The sequence below is a fragment of the Notothenia coriiceps genome, unplaced genomic scaffold (assembly GCF_000735185.1).
Source record: "Notothenia coriiceps isolate Sejong01 unplaced genomic scaffold, NC01 NC01_scaffold00021000, whole genome shotgun sequence".
Taxonomy (NCBI): Eukaryota; Metazoa; Chordata; class Actinopteri; order Perciformes; family Nototheniidae; genus Notothenia; species Notothenia coriiceps.
The window spans coordinates 20941-37948 of NW_011353701.1; the positions used below are offsets into that span (position 1 = coordinate 20941).

The following is a 17008-nucleotide window of genomic DNA, read 5'->3' on the forward strand; positions in this document are numbered from 1 at the left end:
GCTTTTACAAAGAGCCGACTTCCACTCTTAAGTTCGGCACAGTTATTATATACTAAAAGTAATGTATTTAAGTGACATTTTAAGTTGCAAACTGTATGACTTAACACAAAACAGAGTCGCCTATCACTAACATGGGTGTTAGAAAACAGGGCCACTATAAAGCTTTTGCATGAGTTCAGATTGTACTCTGTTGAAATTAGGATGTATGTTGTTTTGTTAGACTTTTTTCTTCAGAAGCTCATTAATTTTGAACCAATTGGTTGTTGCATCTTGTATAAAGTTTATAGAATAATCAGGGTTACTCCGCTGCAGTTAGCTTTGTGGATTTAGGGATAAGAACGCCCTCAAGTGGCAGATGTTGGGATTTATGCCACTTTTTTGGATGGAGAATATGAAGCGGAAGTCGTCATCATTGCGGAAAGAGGCAACTTTTTTTATAACTTTTTTTAATGTACTGTTATTCCAACTTTAATATAAACTGTAATTAAAGCTCAAAGGTCAAAAAGAAAGAGGGACAGAAGAAGAAAGAAAGATAGATAGATGGATAGATATTTGAATACTCTACTCTACCATGGTTAAGAATGAATGAGATACATTTTAGAACTGCGACTGCGTTATCTTTCTGTAACGGTAACGCAGATTAAGCTAATCAGCTAGCAACAGTTTGCTCTATTCTCTCAGGATGTCGTACAGGAAGACTTTAAAAACTAAGCACCAAATATGTATAGAAATATACTACAGAAACATGACAATAACAAGAAGAATCTATTAACTGTATTTTCAGGGAAAGTGTATTATTTGTTTATCACTTTGTTTATATTAATTTGTGTTCATTTATTATTATTAATTGATAAAGGGACAGATCATTATTGTCCACACTCCAGCACAGTAGGTGGCGGTAATGCACCTTAACTCTGGTTGCTGCCGCCATGAAACCAACGAAGAAGAAGCTTGTTGGACTGTCTATATTAGCTTTGCTATTCTCTTGAGCTACTGACAGCATTATTTTTAGTTTAATAGCTTAAAAAACTGCCATCTGATTAAAACTGTGGCAAAGAAAGGGCGTTTTGTTTCAGTTGGTGTATTGGAATTACCAAATAAAACACAACATAATCAAAAGCGAGGGAGAAGACTGCGTTACCTTTCTGTAACGGTAACGCAGATTAAGCTAATCAGCTAGCAACAGTTTGCCCTATTCTCTCAGGATGTCGTACAGGAAGACTTTAAAACTTGTGTGCGGGCTGGCTGGAGGATCTGCCGTCTTGGTGTTCGCTGCAGCCGCCACAGACTCCCGGGGATTGTTCGGTGATCTCCGGGGAGGAGAGGCGGGTCGCTGGTCCAGACTGTCCGTCCTGAGAGCTGCGCAGCCGGCGTGGACTCCTGCCAACCACACGCCGAGCCCCACCGGACACTCCTGGGACTTTAACTGGGATAAGTACGTGGTGCTTTATTTGCTGTGTATTTTTCACATAGTATTGATAATTCAGTTTCTTTGACAGATACTCAACATTATAATGATAAAGAGAAAGGAAATAGAAACAAGAAATAAATTGTACACAGGAAAAAGGAATCTGGTTTAAATAAGTCAATAAGGCTTATTCAATTCATACTAGTTCTTTATTTGGAGTCACATAGTATTGATAGTTCAGTCTCATTGGCAAATCATCAACATTATAAACGAAGAGAGAGGAAACAGAAACTGAAACAAGAACTACATATTACACAGGAACAAGTCATCTGGTTTAAACAAGTCAATACATGCATGTACTTAATGTAATTCTAGGGCTTACTTTTAATCCATACTAATTCTTTATTTGGAGTCACATAGTATTCTCTAATACAGTTTGAGGGACAGATACTTAATACTTTTAGTGACCAAAAAAGAGAGCAAATAAAGTAAATAGAAACTGAACAAGTTACTTCAAAGTACCAAAAGTAATTTGACTTGATTGAACTGGACACCTGCCAACCACAGCCAAACCCAACAGGACACACCTGGGACTTTAAAATACGAACTGTAACGAAAACAAAATAGTACACCGGGGGAAAATCTGGTTTAAAAAAAGTCAATAAATGCATGTAGTTAGTTATTTTAATTCATACTAGTTCTTTATTTGGAGTAAATAAATGTATGGAAGTAAAAGTAGTAGTGGAAAGGAGAAGGAAAACGTAGCCAAACATGTAAATACTCCAGTAAAGTACGAGTACCTTAAAGCTGTATTTAAATATAGTACTTTGATTAATCTACTTAGTTACTTTACACCTCTGACACTTAGGATAGTGAGAGGCTGAGAGGGATTCCTTATTCTTCCTGCTGCAATTTTTCCCAATTAGTCAACTGTGAATAGCACACTCTCAAATGGATTCTGCTCATCGTCTTCTCAAAGTAACATGTCTGGAAGTTCTCAGTGTCCTACTGCTCATCATCTTAGATCACGTCAACACAGTTCACAATCCCTCAAGTTAACCACGTCCGACAAAGCCTCTTTAATCCCAGGATGACCTCCTCTCTCCTCTGCAGGAGAGACCCGTCTGCACTGACCAATGGGAAGAAGAAGGAGAGCTCCACTGAAGACCCCAGCTCCGAGCAGGACAACGGGAAACCCAAAGCCACGAGGAACATCCTCCTCATCCGACACTCGCAGTACAACCTGAGCGGCCTCAGCGACAAGGAGAGGATCCTCACTCCTTTAGGTGCTCGCTCTTCACCTTTTGGATAAGATAATAACACGTTTATTTATTATAGCACATTTCACAGAAATAGAATTCACAAGAAAGAACGAAAGTTCAAATGAAGACCACAGAAACATGAATACAATAACCACGAGGCATACATTTAAGGTCCACATAAAACCAAAACACGGACCACGTGGAGTCCTGAAAGGAACCAACATGAGAACAGAACACATCACACACATAACAGATAGAAATAAAAGCCAATGTAGGCTGTGGCTCAGTGGGTAGTGCGCTGAACTTGGAATCAGGGGGATAGCAAGTTGGAGTCCGGCTGCAGTCAGCATGTCGTTGTGTCCCTGAGACACTTCACCCCAAATCGCTCCTGTGGGGATTGTCCACAGTACTGAATGTATGGAAGTCGCTTTGGATAAAAGATTCTAACAAGTGACATGTCATGTCATGTAATGTAATGTAATGTATAGGTCTTCAGTCGTCAGTAGAAAAGATAAGAATTACTTTATTCATCCCGAATTGGGACATTTTCTCATCACAAGACAAGGCATTGTGAATAAGAGAAATAAACAATCCAAAATGTAAATATCTCAAATAGAAATAAAAAAAGCATATTTACAAATATACATGTGGAAATATACATTTACAGGAACAACATATAAAGCAGGATATTATATATATATATATGAATTGTGCAAGGAATGGACGATTACATATTAGATGGAAAATGTTCATTGGGAGCTGGAGTCCAGTTATCAAGAGAAGCGATGGAGCAGAGAGTTCTCTTCCAGCCAGAGGAGATTTGTTATAAAGTGAACTTGCAGTCGGCATGAATGTTTTCCTGTATCGGTCCTTGTGATGTTTAGACATATCTTAGATGTGTGCCGTCTCTGATAGTCTAACAGCATGTGTCCACTGTAGCACACAATCAATCAATCAATCAATCAATCAATCAATCACTTTATTAATCCTGCAAGCAGCTTATGCCCACAGGCAGGAACATACAGGAAGAAGGCACACCTGGATGTGGATCATTCCAATTTACACGATAAATAGTTCATAGCATCACAATAATAAATCAATAACTAATCAAGTTAAAAAGCCTTTCAAGAATTTAAAAGTTTGAGTGCAGCACTCAAACTTTTAAATTCTTGAAAGGCTTTTTAACTTGATTAGTTATTGATTTATTATTGTGATGCTATGAACTATTTATCGTGTAAATTGGAATGANGTCACGGGGGGGGATCAGGACGGGTCGGGGAGGTGTGAGAGGACCCGGAAGTTTCTTGAGGGAGGCTCGACGGGCGACGAGGCGGAGGAGGAGAGGAGGAGAGAGGGTAGGACGTCCTAGGGGGGGAGGACGGTTACACTGGGTCTCTCTCCGCCAGTCGGGCCCCGACTCCAGGCTCCGACTCCTCCCCCCCTCTCTTCTATCTCCTCTACCTCCTCTACCTCCTCAAGGACACCGAGGAGGACGTCTCTGTAAGGCGAGTTTGAGGTGGTACTCCAACCCTCCTACCCGGCTGTCGTACCTCCTCCCCCTCCACCACCCCGGTGAAACAGGGGCAACACTCAGGACAGAAGACCTCCTCCTGCTCCCTCCTCCTCCTTCTCCTCCTCCTCCTCCTCGTGTCGGGCGAAAACGTCCTTTGGGGGCCGTTGTCCTCAGGCAGCAGCGTCGTTGTGTCGTCGAGAACGAAGCCGACGGCAGGAGCTACTGACCCAGCCTGGGCGCCACCACGTCGTACCGGCTACCCGTCCTACACCTTGAGCGCCGGGGGCCAGCGGGGGAAGTCGTCGGCCGTGCGCCGCGTCCTGCACTACGACCACCTCGCGGCGCCAAGACTGGCCAAAAAGAAAGATAGAGGAGGTCCGAGTTACAGCAGCGCGGAGCAGGCCTTCCGCGCGTGGTGCCTGCTACCTCAACGTCTTCGAAAACCAACTCGAAACACGGACGTTTTTCCCCTGCTATCTCAACCCTCGAAATCAATGAATCGGCATTGTGACAATCCCTTTCCGACAATGACAGGGCAATGTCTCTAACCTAGTATCTGTATTTTCTCTGCCTAATGAGAACTGAACCCCCCTATCAGTAAAGGAGGACGTGCATGCTAAACCGACTTTGTCCACGGAGTCGCAGTGAAAAGAAAATAAATAAAAACTAAAACGTCGATGTACTGCTTACTGGGTTTGTTACACACAAAGAACGAAGGGGAGCATGTGAAAAAGACCTATACGTCGAATATTTTCGGCCTGACCAACGAAGAAGGAGACCTTCGACATACTCCAAGTTGACCTGAGGCCTCCTACCGAGCCGTCGGAAGACGCTCCACGTGGTGCTCTACCTCTGACTCGCCCACGTAGTCCGCTATTGCGTCGTACGAGACGCGGAGATGTTCCGAAATATTTGAAAGTGGGATAAACGTGCTCATACAGATTAGATAAGCTACGCACTTTAAACATACAGAACGTAACTTACAATAGACGAAATAACACCGTGACACGCTCCTGCTCGGAACACTGATACTAAAAGTACCGTCTTCCTGTGGACGATCGAACATGCTTACTGTACTGCTGCATTTTGAACCTGACCATGGTCCTCTGCCCCGAGACTTGACAACGACATTGAGCAACGAGGGGCCGAGGAGCACTGGACCCCCGGACTTCAGGGAGAACGACTCTATGAGCAAGTCGAAGTCGTCGGGGGAGTCGTCTACTGTACAGTGTTTGACAGGGTCTTTCAGGGTCTGAGTCGTTCGGGTGCCCGACCGGGGTAGAGTACTCGTCTTAGAGACATTCTACTTATTAATACATCGTAAATCTAGTCCCCAAGGTTGAAAAGTCGGGCGCTGGGGGTTTTATTGTCACCTCACGGTCTCTGACCGCGGGGACAGCTGCCCCCATCCCTCCCCCACGATCACTTAATTAGTCAAAAGGCGTGGTTTGTGACGCGATCACCTAACAGTTTCCCCCTCGGAGCAACGCCCCTAATATGTCACGGATAGGGCGGGGGGATTTACAGATACGTTTGCAATAATAATTATTATTTTTAATTTTTTTGGAGCCTCTGTGCCAGGTCCAAGTCGTGGGACCATGGGGGGAGAGACCTGAGCAGCTCGGGGTCCTCAGGTTCCTCCTACAAGTCCTTAGATAACTCCAACGAGTTCCTGCCCAGGACCCCGCCCAAGATCAGGAGAGGACTGTTCATCGAAGGGTGAGTAACACGAGTTCCTCAAAAAGGAATTAAAGCTGTATAAATAATTCACAGGAACAAATATATTTATGCCTGTTTTTATGTTTGTATTCCTTTGAATTCCATTTATTTACTTAGTTTACTATAATTCTTAAGATTGATGATGTTTTTCCACAAATTGTTCATTTTCTTTAGGATTTATTTACTTGTTTTCTTTTAAAAATGTCTTCTAACAGCATCATTATGATCATTTATTGAATAAGATATATTAATATTTATTTTAGTGATGTGTTTAAAACTTTAAACTTTATGCAAAAAAAAAAAATTCAAATACATTTTTTGTTATATTTATTTATTGAGTTTGATATAATAATGATTTTTAACAGCATCGTTGGGATTTTTTTTAATTTAATTTATCAACACAATTGTTTTGGAAGGGGGGGGCTTTATTTGTATGTATTTTTCTGAAAAATATACATTTGTCAAAAAATAAGTTGGGGGCGCTGTAGCCTCTAGCCTCTAGAGTCAAAACACGTACTTTGTAACAGCATAAGACAAAGTTTTGGCCCAAAAATGTCAAGTTATGATTTTAAAAACAGTTTATTCATTCTGCGGTGTTGCAGGGATTCACCATCCAAGCTGGACAGACAGGTTTTCTCAGCGATACAAGGCTTGGACGTCGACGTCCTGAAGTATCCCAGCGTTCACAAGTGGAAGAGCACAATGATCTCATACTCGACTTCAGACATGCAGAGGTGAGACGCTGCTCGCACATTATTCTCTATCAGTGTTCTGCTGGTTTTACTCCTCTGCTGTTGGAACATCATCTCATTGACTACATTTGCAGTTTTAAATATATGTTAAAGCATATGACTGTGAAAAATGCTACTTATTATAGATTTCAACAGTCTTTAATATAACATGTGATGAGGTGGATGCCACAAATTAAACAAAAGGGCGGATGTATGGTTATTGCAGCAGAGATGGAGCACCCTCTGTTTCAGAAAGGGCTTTTCAGCTCTTGCAGCCTGAACGTTTTGCTCTAACTGTCACGCCTTCACACAATCACAGACATGTTTAGGAATAAGTAGCGAGGTGACATGCCAGGTGGTGGAGAAATCCCTCAACTTATTCTAATGAGCTACCAGAAAGTTACAGCGACCCTCTCTTGCACACACACACACACCTCACACAGATGAACAGGTGATTTATATTTTTCTATGAGTGCCGCCCACATCCATGTGACCCAACGAATCCAACCCACAATTGATCTCAAAATAGCTTAATATAAACAATCAGAAATCCTTTAAAATCTACAACAAAACATTTTTATTTTGTTCTATGGGACAAGAAACTTAAGACATTTGACTTTTTGTTAACATTAGCAGCATAGTTAAATAGGAGCAACCACTAACTATTGATGTGTTGAGGCGGCAGTGGCTCAGTCAACAAGTTCAGTCCTGTGAGGGATTAATAAAGTATGTATTGTTGGTCTTCCCTCCAGCTGGCCCAGCCCTGCGGTGGTGAAACCAGGCCTCAGGATGCCTCCGACCCCCGGCTCCCCGGCACGCTTCAGCCCCGCCCGGCACGCCGCCTCTCCAGACTTCAGCCCCAGCCGCTACAGCCCTGCCAACGCCAGCTACATCCAGCGCATCCGCCTCAAGCACTTAAACGAGCCATCGGTCTAACTGCCCCTCCCCCCCTCTACGGCCATGCTCTCCTCCCCCGCCCTCCCTTTACAAATCCAGCTGCAACAAGGTGGCTACACCCGAGCTCAGAAAACACAACAGAAATATGCACAAGCGTCTGGATTTGTATTTACGATGTATGGTACTACTCTAATGTCAAACAGGAATTTTCATCACGTTGGGTTGTGATGTCCACTGGAGACGTTAAAAAAGATCATTTATGTTGTGGGTGTGGACAATGTTGAATTGACGGTAATGTTATTTGTGGCAAGTGTGAAGCACCTGTGTCATAGCCTGAGTCAACTTCTTTTGTGAAAACAAGCCGCACTCCCCAAAGTTAGTTCATCGCAAAAACCTCAGCGAGGAATCCTCAACAGGATCGGCCCACTGAGGATGTTCTTTAAACAAAAAAAAAGAAAGTAAAAATGTTAATATTTTAAAAGTTATTTTTTGTATGTTGGTCAGTAGCACAAAATGTAAGTGTTTTTATTAATGGTGTTAAAACCGACTGCCATTTCCTATGTTTTCCTCAGTTCAGGAATTGCCTTAATTTTCTGATATCTGGACACTCTCTCTCGAGGTCACACGTGAAACAGATGGCTACGGCAAACATGGGAAAAACCTGATTAGATTGAGATGTTTTTTATTTGTTTTCTTCAATAAATGCATACATTTTCCATCTTTTCTCGGTGGTTCCTGGACATGTCTTGACTTTTCCTTTCTGGAAATGGAATTTATTTTTCTGTGAAATAACTTCTGTGTGTGTGTGTGTGTGTGTGTGATAAATAGGCCAGTTTGATGCTAAATTTAAGTGAGTTTTAACCACTACGAGGTAGAGAGACTCTCAGGGCAACTGCTAAAGTACTAATTAGTTTGTTATAGACATCTTGTTAACAAAAAAATGTGCATTACACTTAATGAGCTGCATAGAGTCGGATATTGATTCCCATTGGGATTGTGAGTAATTGCAACCCTTTTCACATTACAAAAAGTAGTCCAATTCAGTGTTTATTTAAAAACTAGCGCTTAATAGAGCTTAAACTCAGACAATATGTGTCAAAGTGGTTTAAATTAGCTAACAGTGAACTCACGTCAAAAAACACAGGCTCTCAAACTTCTCCAAAACATGTTTAATGGTCAAATGTAAACAAAAACAGTTGTAATCCAGCCTCATTTTCTCCATTTGTTTCTGTTTCACCACTAGCGGGCAGTGTTTCGGTTCTCCCATGATGCATTGCGCGACGGTCCGTTGCCAGGATACATACATCCATGGGATACAGCCTCCAGAAGCTAGACATTGCTAATGGGCTTTGACGCAGATTATTGGACAGTTTACAACTAATTTAATGTGTTTGAGAGACCGTTAAAACACATATATAGAGCTAGTCTATTGTTATGTTATTTTATCCGTTATTTGATCAGTTAAACCGTTTTTGTTGCCTCGGACGGATTTAGAGCCGCCCGTAGTTCGGTTTGTTTTTAGCTTTTGATGCTTAGTGGCTAAACGGTAAACTAAATAAACGTTTTTTCCGGGACTAAAACGCCTGGGAGATTAATGTGTGTAACGGCAGGCTGTTAGTGGCACATGGAGCGGGGAGAGAAAGACAGCAGACTGCTGAAGAACCAGCCGTACGACGAGAGCCTGGAGGCGGTGGACTCCGAGGAGAGTGTTTACAGCCCGACTCCCGGGAAACAGGTAACATCCGCCGGGCTTCAGCGTTCACACACACCGGGGAAGGAGCTCCAGCAGCTCTTTAGTGTGTGTGAGATAATGTTGTTACAATAATCTTACTGTTTATATTAGCACTGCTAAACATGATCAGCTTCATGTTATAGTATCAGCTTTAAAAGTACACAACTATAGTGAACTCAAGGCATGTCAAGTATAAACAGTAACAGAGTACACAAGTAGTGTCAGCTCCATGTAAGATTATTAGAAAAAGTGCTCAAGTCATTTCATCTTTATCAAAATTATAAGCAGTAAAAGTAACACAGCATTATCAGATCTGTGTTAAAGTCAAGGCAGTCAAATTAAACAGTATCAGCTTTATATATAAGTTTGATTTGTAAAAGTACACAAGCAGCATTATCCACTTGAGGTTAAAGTATCAGTAGCAAGTATGCACACTTATTATCCATTACATGTAGATAAAGGTAGTATGGTCAGCTTCATCTTAATGCATCAAAGGTAAAAGTACACATTTATTTTTATTCTTCATGTCAAAGTATCTGCAGTACAAGTATTACCAGCTTCATGTAGTAAAAGCATCAGCAGTGACAAGTGAGTACACAAGTACACAAACATTAGTAGCTTGGTGTAAAGTATAAATAGTAATAGTACATAAGTATTGCATGTATTCACTTTATCGTAGTGTAAAGCTTCATGTTTGAGAATAAGCTCTTAAAAGACAAGTATTAACATCTTCATGTAAGAGAATCAATGGTAAAAGTACATCAATACATCTCAATGTATTAAGAGTATCAACAGTGAAGGTACATAAGTATTATCAGCTCCATGTTAAGGTATAAGCAGTAAAAGTACACACAGTACTGCTCTCTCCTCTGACTCTGATTATTTTCTGTGTTTTCAGTCAGAGTCCCAGCCCAGCAGAAGGGGGCGGGGCTTAATGTCGGCCAACAGCGACGAGTTTGACGAGGACGAGGCGAGGGGGGTGCAATCGGGTGTCAGTCCAAACGAGGAGGAGGAAGAAGAGGAAGAAGAAGAGGAGGAGGAGGACTCTAATGAAGAGGAGTCTGAGGATGACGAGGAGTCTGGGAAGCCTCCGGAGGGAGCGTACGACCCGGCGGACTACGCCAACCTGCCCGTCACCACGGAGATCAGAGAGCTGTTCCAGTACATCACCCGGTCAGTACACAAACACACACCTCATTTACTACCTGCAGAGTATTTACTACCTGCATCTCTGAGAGGAACATTCACATAAATACTTCAGAATCACATCACAATTTCAATTATTCCTTTTTAAGTTACAAGTATTTCTTCCATTTTCTGCAAATATCAGCTTCACTAAAGTTCAATATTTCTTCAACATGTTTACGTTTTTAAACTTTCACTGCCTCACAGTTTTATCGCCAAAAGACCAAATACTCTCCTGCACTCTCTGCATATAACATCACATACACAACACATGTCATATTTGACATGTCAGCGATAAAAGAAGAGAATTATCCGATGTGTGATTTTTGCTCTCAGGTACAGTCCTCAGAGCATAGAGTTGGAACACAGCCTGAAGCCCTTCATCCCCGACTTCATCCCCGCAGTGGGAGACATCGACGCCTTCCTCAAGGTAGCTGTCGGTTTTCAAAACATCTGGCCACCGCTATTGTTTTCAAAAGTGACTTTTAATTACGTTTAATCCTGTTATTGTTGTGAACAAAATTACAAAAATACATGTAGAGGTCATCGAAATGTCCCCTTATCGGTGACCCCTGACCTCTGTGTGACCCCTGAGCTCTGTCTGTAACCCGTGGTGCGTTCAGGTGCCGCGGCCGGATGGGAAAGAGGACAGTCTGGGTCTGCTGTTTCTGGACGAGCCCAGCGTGAAGCAGTCGGACCCCACGGTGCTGTCGCTGTGGCTCTCAGAGGAGAGCAAACAGCACGGGGCCACCGAGGTACACACACACACTCACACACCTCTATCACACACACACACACACACACACACACACACACACACACACACACACACCTCTATCAAACACACACTGCTATATCTCTCTCTCAGACACACACACACACACACACACACACACACACTCTTTCCTGAGATCATCCAGTAAACTTTGTATGTTGAAAAAACAGTCCTTTAATACCATTAAATTAAGATTATAAGGGCTCATTAGATAAGGTGGTATATATATATATTTACAAGACATAAAACAAATGAAATATTGCAAAAATAATGTTGCTTTCAATTTCTTAACATTAAAAGCGTCATCTTAATAAAACGTAATACATGCTTTAAACACCTCTGTGCTGGTTGTGTCACTGTTACAGTCAAATAAATATGATAAGACTTTAGATAAATCTGTATATGAATCTGTAGATACATCTGTAGATACATCTGTATATGATCCCTCTCTCCCTGCAGCTGAAGAAGGTGACCAGTGTGTTGAGTCCGCTCTCTAACCCTCGCGCCGTGGACAGCTGGATGGAGAGCATCAGCGCGTTGCATCGATCCAAACCGCCCGCCAGCGTACACTACGGCCGCAGCATGCCGGACATCGACAGCCTGATGCAGGAGTGGCCCCCCGAGCTGGAGGAGCTGCTGGGCCGCCTGCACCCACCCCCCGCCCGCCTGGCCTGCAGCCTGGACCAGTACAGCGACGCCGTCTGCGCCCTGCTGGACGTCCCGGTGCACCACGGCTGCAGAATCCAGGCTCTGCACCTCCTGTTCAGCCTCTACCTCGAGTTCAGAGACTCACAGCACTTCACCCGCAGAGCGTAGAGCGGAGGGAGGAGGGAACTGTCCAGATTAACAGATTTAAAGTGTGTGTGCTGGTTAAAAGTGCGTCTGGGAGCACAAGTGAGAAAATATTCCAGATTTGTATTCTGTCCTTTTGTATTAAATACTCAAATAAAATCAATAAAGACTTTAAAACAGACTCAAATTACTGCATATTCAATTCAATCTTTATTTCAGACTCAAGGTCCATATCACATACAAACTGACAAGATACAAACATATTGTTTGTGTTTTACAGCAGATTACAGATTATGTAATTTCCTTGTTATAATGAATAAAATAGATAGATTATTGATCCCGAATTGGAAAATGTTTTCGTTACAGCAGCAGTGTGTTTGGGTGTTACATAAAAAATAAAAAGGTGGAATACAAATAATTAAATATATTATAAAATATAAACAATATATTTTTTTATTTTGGTATACACCAGTTCAAGTTTGTAAAGGAAAACTTGTATTTTTGTGTTATTTTTAAATCTGTTAAACTTAGAGAAATTGTTCACAATAACCTCAAAGCTTTTATTTTTAATGAATTTTAGTTTGATTATTTTTTGTTTGTTTTAAATGAAAGAAAATAGAATCAAATTGAATCAAGTATAATTTGGTCATATAAAATAAAATGGGCTTGTTTTATGTTTTTAGGTCTCTGCACGACTACCTCTCACTGGCACCTTGAAACCAAACAGCTGTGACCAGTGTGGGAAATTCTTTTTCTTTGGGTAATGCCCTGAGAGTCCACCAACGCACTCACACTGGAGAGAAACTGTACAGCTGTGACCAATGTGGCAAATCTCTCAATACGGTAGATGAACTTCAGGCATATTATCGCATTCATCACACTGGAGAGCTAATCTTGAAATGTACCACCGTGTTCACACTGAAGAGAAACTATACTGGTGTGTGACCATTGTGGGAAAACCTTTTCCCAGAGTGGTGCCCTTAAACTTCACCAGCAGCAGTGTCCCTTTTGGAAGTGACAGCCTTCTTTTCACCCTCTGTCTGAAACCAGAGACCAGTCTGCTCTGATTGGTTAGCTGGTCGGCTCTGTTGCGATTGGTCAACCGCTTAGATATGTCGAGCCCCCTTAGCCATTCAATGTATTAGAGAGCTAGCCAGTAGAAAATTCCCTCTGGAGGGAACTTTTGGCTTTTAGCGTTTGCAGACCATTTACAGCAGGGGTGTCCAAACTTTTTTCACTGAGGGCCACATACAGAAAATATACGAAGGGCTGGGCTGCTCACTAGAGGTTTATTGCCTCATAAGTTCAGTTATAAGTTAGTAAAATCAATCAAATGTATAAATGATGCTTGCGAGTGTTGGCAGCTCATCCCTTAACACAGAAGCCTCAGATTGATTATAATAAGGAGAAATATGAAGGGTGTGTTTCAAGCTTGTTATGGAAATAAGTCATTGGGCTTTTTTCTTATCAACTAAGATATGTTAGAAAATGTTTCCAACTTTAATCGACTGAATTTATTTGAAAAGTGGTCTCATTAACACATGAATACTACTGTGTAATATATTTTTACATTTATATTTAAGAAGTACAATATAAGACAAGCACAAGTTTCATTTGTGGGCCATATCCCATTGTACTTTTGGAATTTGCTGAGGGCTGATTCAAAATGGTCCGCGGGCCGCATTTGGACGCCCCTGATTTCCATGAACGAAAACATATATAACACACAACAGGAAAACACATAATAGGGCCTCTTTAAGAAATGTGACAAACTGAGGTGTTCATCATTTCACTTTATTTACTACAGCTGCACCATACAACACACTAATCCACACTCCAGCATACAGTGACAGCTGTAAAACTAAGAGCAGGGTTTGCATTTACAACAGCTATACAAATACAACTTTTTTTTTTGGTTTAAAAATCAGTCACTTTGTAAAAATCCTCAGTTACATTCAGACGCAGCTGTTTGATCACTTCTGCTGGCGTTCTATGGCACGGAGTAATCACGACCACAGAGTGTCATTACATGATGGTAGTTCACTTACAAAACAATAACATCAAAAGTAATTTTCAAGACACTTAAGGAGAGAACTGAGCTTTGACCCTGCAACCAACCGACTGAAATCAGAGTCCCAGAGAAATGCGTGAGGCCGTCAGGTGCGAGTCAGTTTGTCGGGGGGCATGAATCCCGAGTCCCCCAGAGTCCTGAGGGCCACCCTGCCGCTGGGCCGGATAGTGAGCCACGTGATGCTGCCGTTGTTCAAGCCCATCCGCAACCAGCCTTCAGGGGGAAACTGCAGAGCCCTGAGACAACGAGAGGGAGGATTATATTATAGTACAAATCGTGGGTTAATCGGTTTAGTAAGTAGTCTTTTGAACGATATGGAGCGGTGCAGGAATGAGTCCTAAAATCCAGAAATGAGTTAGCATTTTACCGCTTCTGATTCCCTCGTCTGAACAGATAAGATACGTACGGTAATGACTACATTGGTGAATATCTGAAGCTTTTATTCATGAACTAAATACGGCGGTTGCTAACACGTTTCTGAATGAGACTAAATGTCATCACGGCGAGCATTAGCCACCTTTAGCTGAGCAGTGGTGATACGGCTCATCAAAATGTTAACTTTTCTGGAGATTGCATTTACGCTTTAAAATGTATAAAAGTGGTTTCAATATGTGAAGATTATCTCTCTGAGAAAAACGTGTGTTTGCCACATACCTTATTTTCTGCAATATTCCCAAATCTACAGAAAAATCCCATCTGCTTTCGGTCTTCAAAAGTCTCTGGACCACTCTATTAAATCTTTGTCATAACAAACTAGATATACTAAATAAACTATTTCAACCAGACGCAGAGGAAACCAATAAAAACAAAAGGGCTAATATATTAAGATTAAACTGGACATTTCTATTTAGAGTTCCCTTAAGAGTTTAACGAGACAAGTTCAGCACATAATCAAAAATATATTGCTTAATAGTTTAAATTAGTTTTGCAAGATTTAAAAAAAAACGTAAAACTCATTGTATATTATTTTGAGTGATATTGCAGCATAATTTACGATTTAAGTGTGAACCACCCTTTTTGAACAATATTCAGATTATCATTGAAAAATGATATTAAAATGATCATGGTTTGGATACCATTTGTGAGCTGGGCCTCGATTCTTCATTTAAATATTTTCACATATTTTGCCTTTACCAAATATAACTCACTGCGATTTGGTTATTGCACTGGTCCATAATGCTATTTGATTAGCTCTAGTTTAAACACAATAGTGAGCGAAGCAGGAAGACCACCCTCTAGTCTTAGCTGAGCGACATACACAGAGTTCGGCCGAGAGACCAACCTGCAGACGAAGTACCGGATGACGTTGGCGTGGCACACGATGATCTCGTAGCTGTCCTCCTTCTGCTTGGTGTCGGCGCGGTGGATGTAGCGCCGGAAGGCTGCCTCGATACGAGCTCCATCTTCGTGGTACTGCTGGAGGAGGGTAGAGAGGTTGAAAGCTGTCCTTGTCACATGACAGGGTTAATGTATGATGCTGCAGTGCATTGTGGGGAATGTACGAAGAGTTTTTTTGCAAAATGAGGCAAACTTGATGGAAAATGCAGCTGCACGGCCCAAAAGGAAATATTGGCGTTGAAATGAAGATTGAGAATATAATTATGTTAAAATAAGGCCTTAGTGAATATTAAAATCAGAAAACCAACATGGCTTAATATCACTGACGTAAGTTTTGCAATAAGGCTCAGCAAACCCGTTGCATCTTCAATCATAAAATACTATTTTACAACTGGTACAAAATGTCCATTTAAACATGATTTGTGCAGGTTATGGACAAGATCAATTCAAGACTTTGTAAGATATTTTAAGACCACATGGAAGAGAGTTGAATGCTAAAAGAATGTATACCGGTAAAGGCAACTAAGTATGCATTTGAGTTGTTTAATAATAGAATAGTAATATATATATATATACAACACTCTGAATCTAAATTGAGCTAAACTGAAATATAAATATTTTGTGAGTGAGTGAGTGTACGTGTGTGCGTGTGCGTACGTGTGTGTATGTGAGTGAGTGAGTGTACGTGTGTGTACGTGTGTGTATGTGAGTGAGTGAGTGAGTGAGTGAGTGAGTGAGTGTGTGTGTGTGTGTGTGTGTGTATGTTCGTTCTCTCACCACAGCGTCAGGCTTCCAGTGGGTGACGGGTGGAACCGGCTCGATAGGAGCTCCCTCTCGCAGCAGGTCACAGCTCACCAGGTCCACTCCTACACCCGTGACACAGAGGGAGCGAGGAGGAATGTTAGCACACGTTTGGGAAGGGACAAAACCATAGGGAGAAGCCTCGGTGTTTGTCAGCGCCGCTCTTTCCACTACCTTCAAGGTGTTTGCTGATAATATTGGCCGTCTCCGTGGCTCTGGACATGCTGGAGTGGATCAGAACGTCATACTTGATTCCCAGCGCCGCCAACCTGGAGCCCGTCAGCTCCGCCTGCTCACGACCTGGAAGTGGAGACACAATATCTGTTATAACAAATGGCTGCTCTGACGGGAACAGCCAGGAACCATTTGTGTTCGACAGCTGACTTGCAAACAGAGATTACAGTGCTTAGGACAAATGGACTAATCGCTTTTCAAAATCGTTCATCCCCTCTGCACTCAAACTTTTAAATTCTTGAAAGGCTTTTTAACTTGATTAGTTATTGATTTATTATTGTGATGCTATGAACTATTTATCGTGTAAATTGGAATGATCCACATCCAGGTGTGCCTTCTTCCTGTATGTTCCTGCCTGTGGGCATAAGCTGCTTGCAGGATTAATACATTTTTTGGTTGATTGATTGATTGATTGATTGGTTGATTGATTGATTGATTGATTGATTGATTGATTAGTAGTGTGCTACAGTGGACACATGCTGTTAGACTATCAGAGACGGCACACATCTAAGATATGTCTAAACATCATAAAGCCCGATACAGGAAAACA

General features: G+C 41.7%; 4 protein-coding genes across 4 annotated transcripts; 3 read left to right on the plus strand and 1 right to left on the minus strand.

The window, feature by feature from the left end:
- The first annotated feature begins 921 nt into the window (after window positions 1–921).
- LOC104953038 (serine/threonine-protein phosphatase PGAM5, mitochondrial-like) lies at window positions 922–3274 on the plus strand. The gene is made up of 2 exons (XM_010779956.1): window positions 922–1435; window positions 2522–3274. Exons 1-2 carry the CDS (start codon window positions 1206–1208, stop codon window positions 2718–2720), a joined length of 429 nt encoding a protein of 142 aa, XP_010778258.1. The 5' UTR covers window positions 922–1205; the 3' UTR covers window positions 2721–3274.
- Window positions 3275–3914: 640 nt separating this feature from the next.
- On the plus strand, window positions 3915–8270 carry LOC104953042 (uncharacterized). Its single transcript, XM_010779961.1, has 5 exons — window positions 3915–3951; window positions 4358–4598; window positions 5753–5902; window positions 6505–6636; window positions 7386–8270. Exons 1-5 carry the CDS (start codon window positions 3915–3917, stop codon window positions 7567–7569), a joined length of 744 nt encoding a protein of 247 aa, XP_010778263.1. The 3' UTR covers window positions 7570–8270.
- Window positions 8271–8822: 552 nt separating this feature from the next.
- ift46 (intraflagellar transport 46 homolog (Chlamydomonas)) lies at window positions 8823–12193 on the plus strand. Its single transcript, XM_010779957.1, has 5 exons — window positions 8823–9265; window positions 10161–10435; window positions 10784–10877; window positions 11071–11202; window positions 11682–12193. Exons 1-5 carry the CDS (start codon window positions 9155–9157, stop codon window positions 12036–12038), a joined length of 969 nt encoding a protein of 322 aa, XP_010778259.1. The 5' UTR covers window positions 8823–9154; the 3' UTR covers window positions 12039–12193.
- Window positions 12194–13761: 1568 nt separating this feature from the next.
- Window positions 13762–16936, minus strand: LOC104953044 (serine/threonine-protein phosphatase PGAM5, mitochondrial-like). Its single transcript, XM_010779962.1, has 5 exons — window positions 16926–16936; window positions 16399–16607; window positions 16201–16289; window positions 15368–15501; window positions 13762–14321 (listed from the first exon to the last, which is right to left on the minus strand). Exons 1-5 carry the CDS (start codon window positions 16934–16936, stop codon window positions 14171–14173), a joined length of 594 nt encoding a protein of 197 aa, XP_010778264.1. The 3' UTR covers window positions 13762–14170.
- Between the last annotated feature and the right edge of the window lie 72 nt (window positions 16937–17008).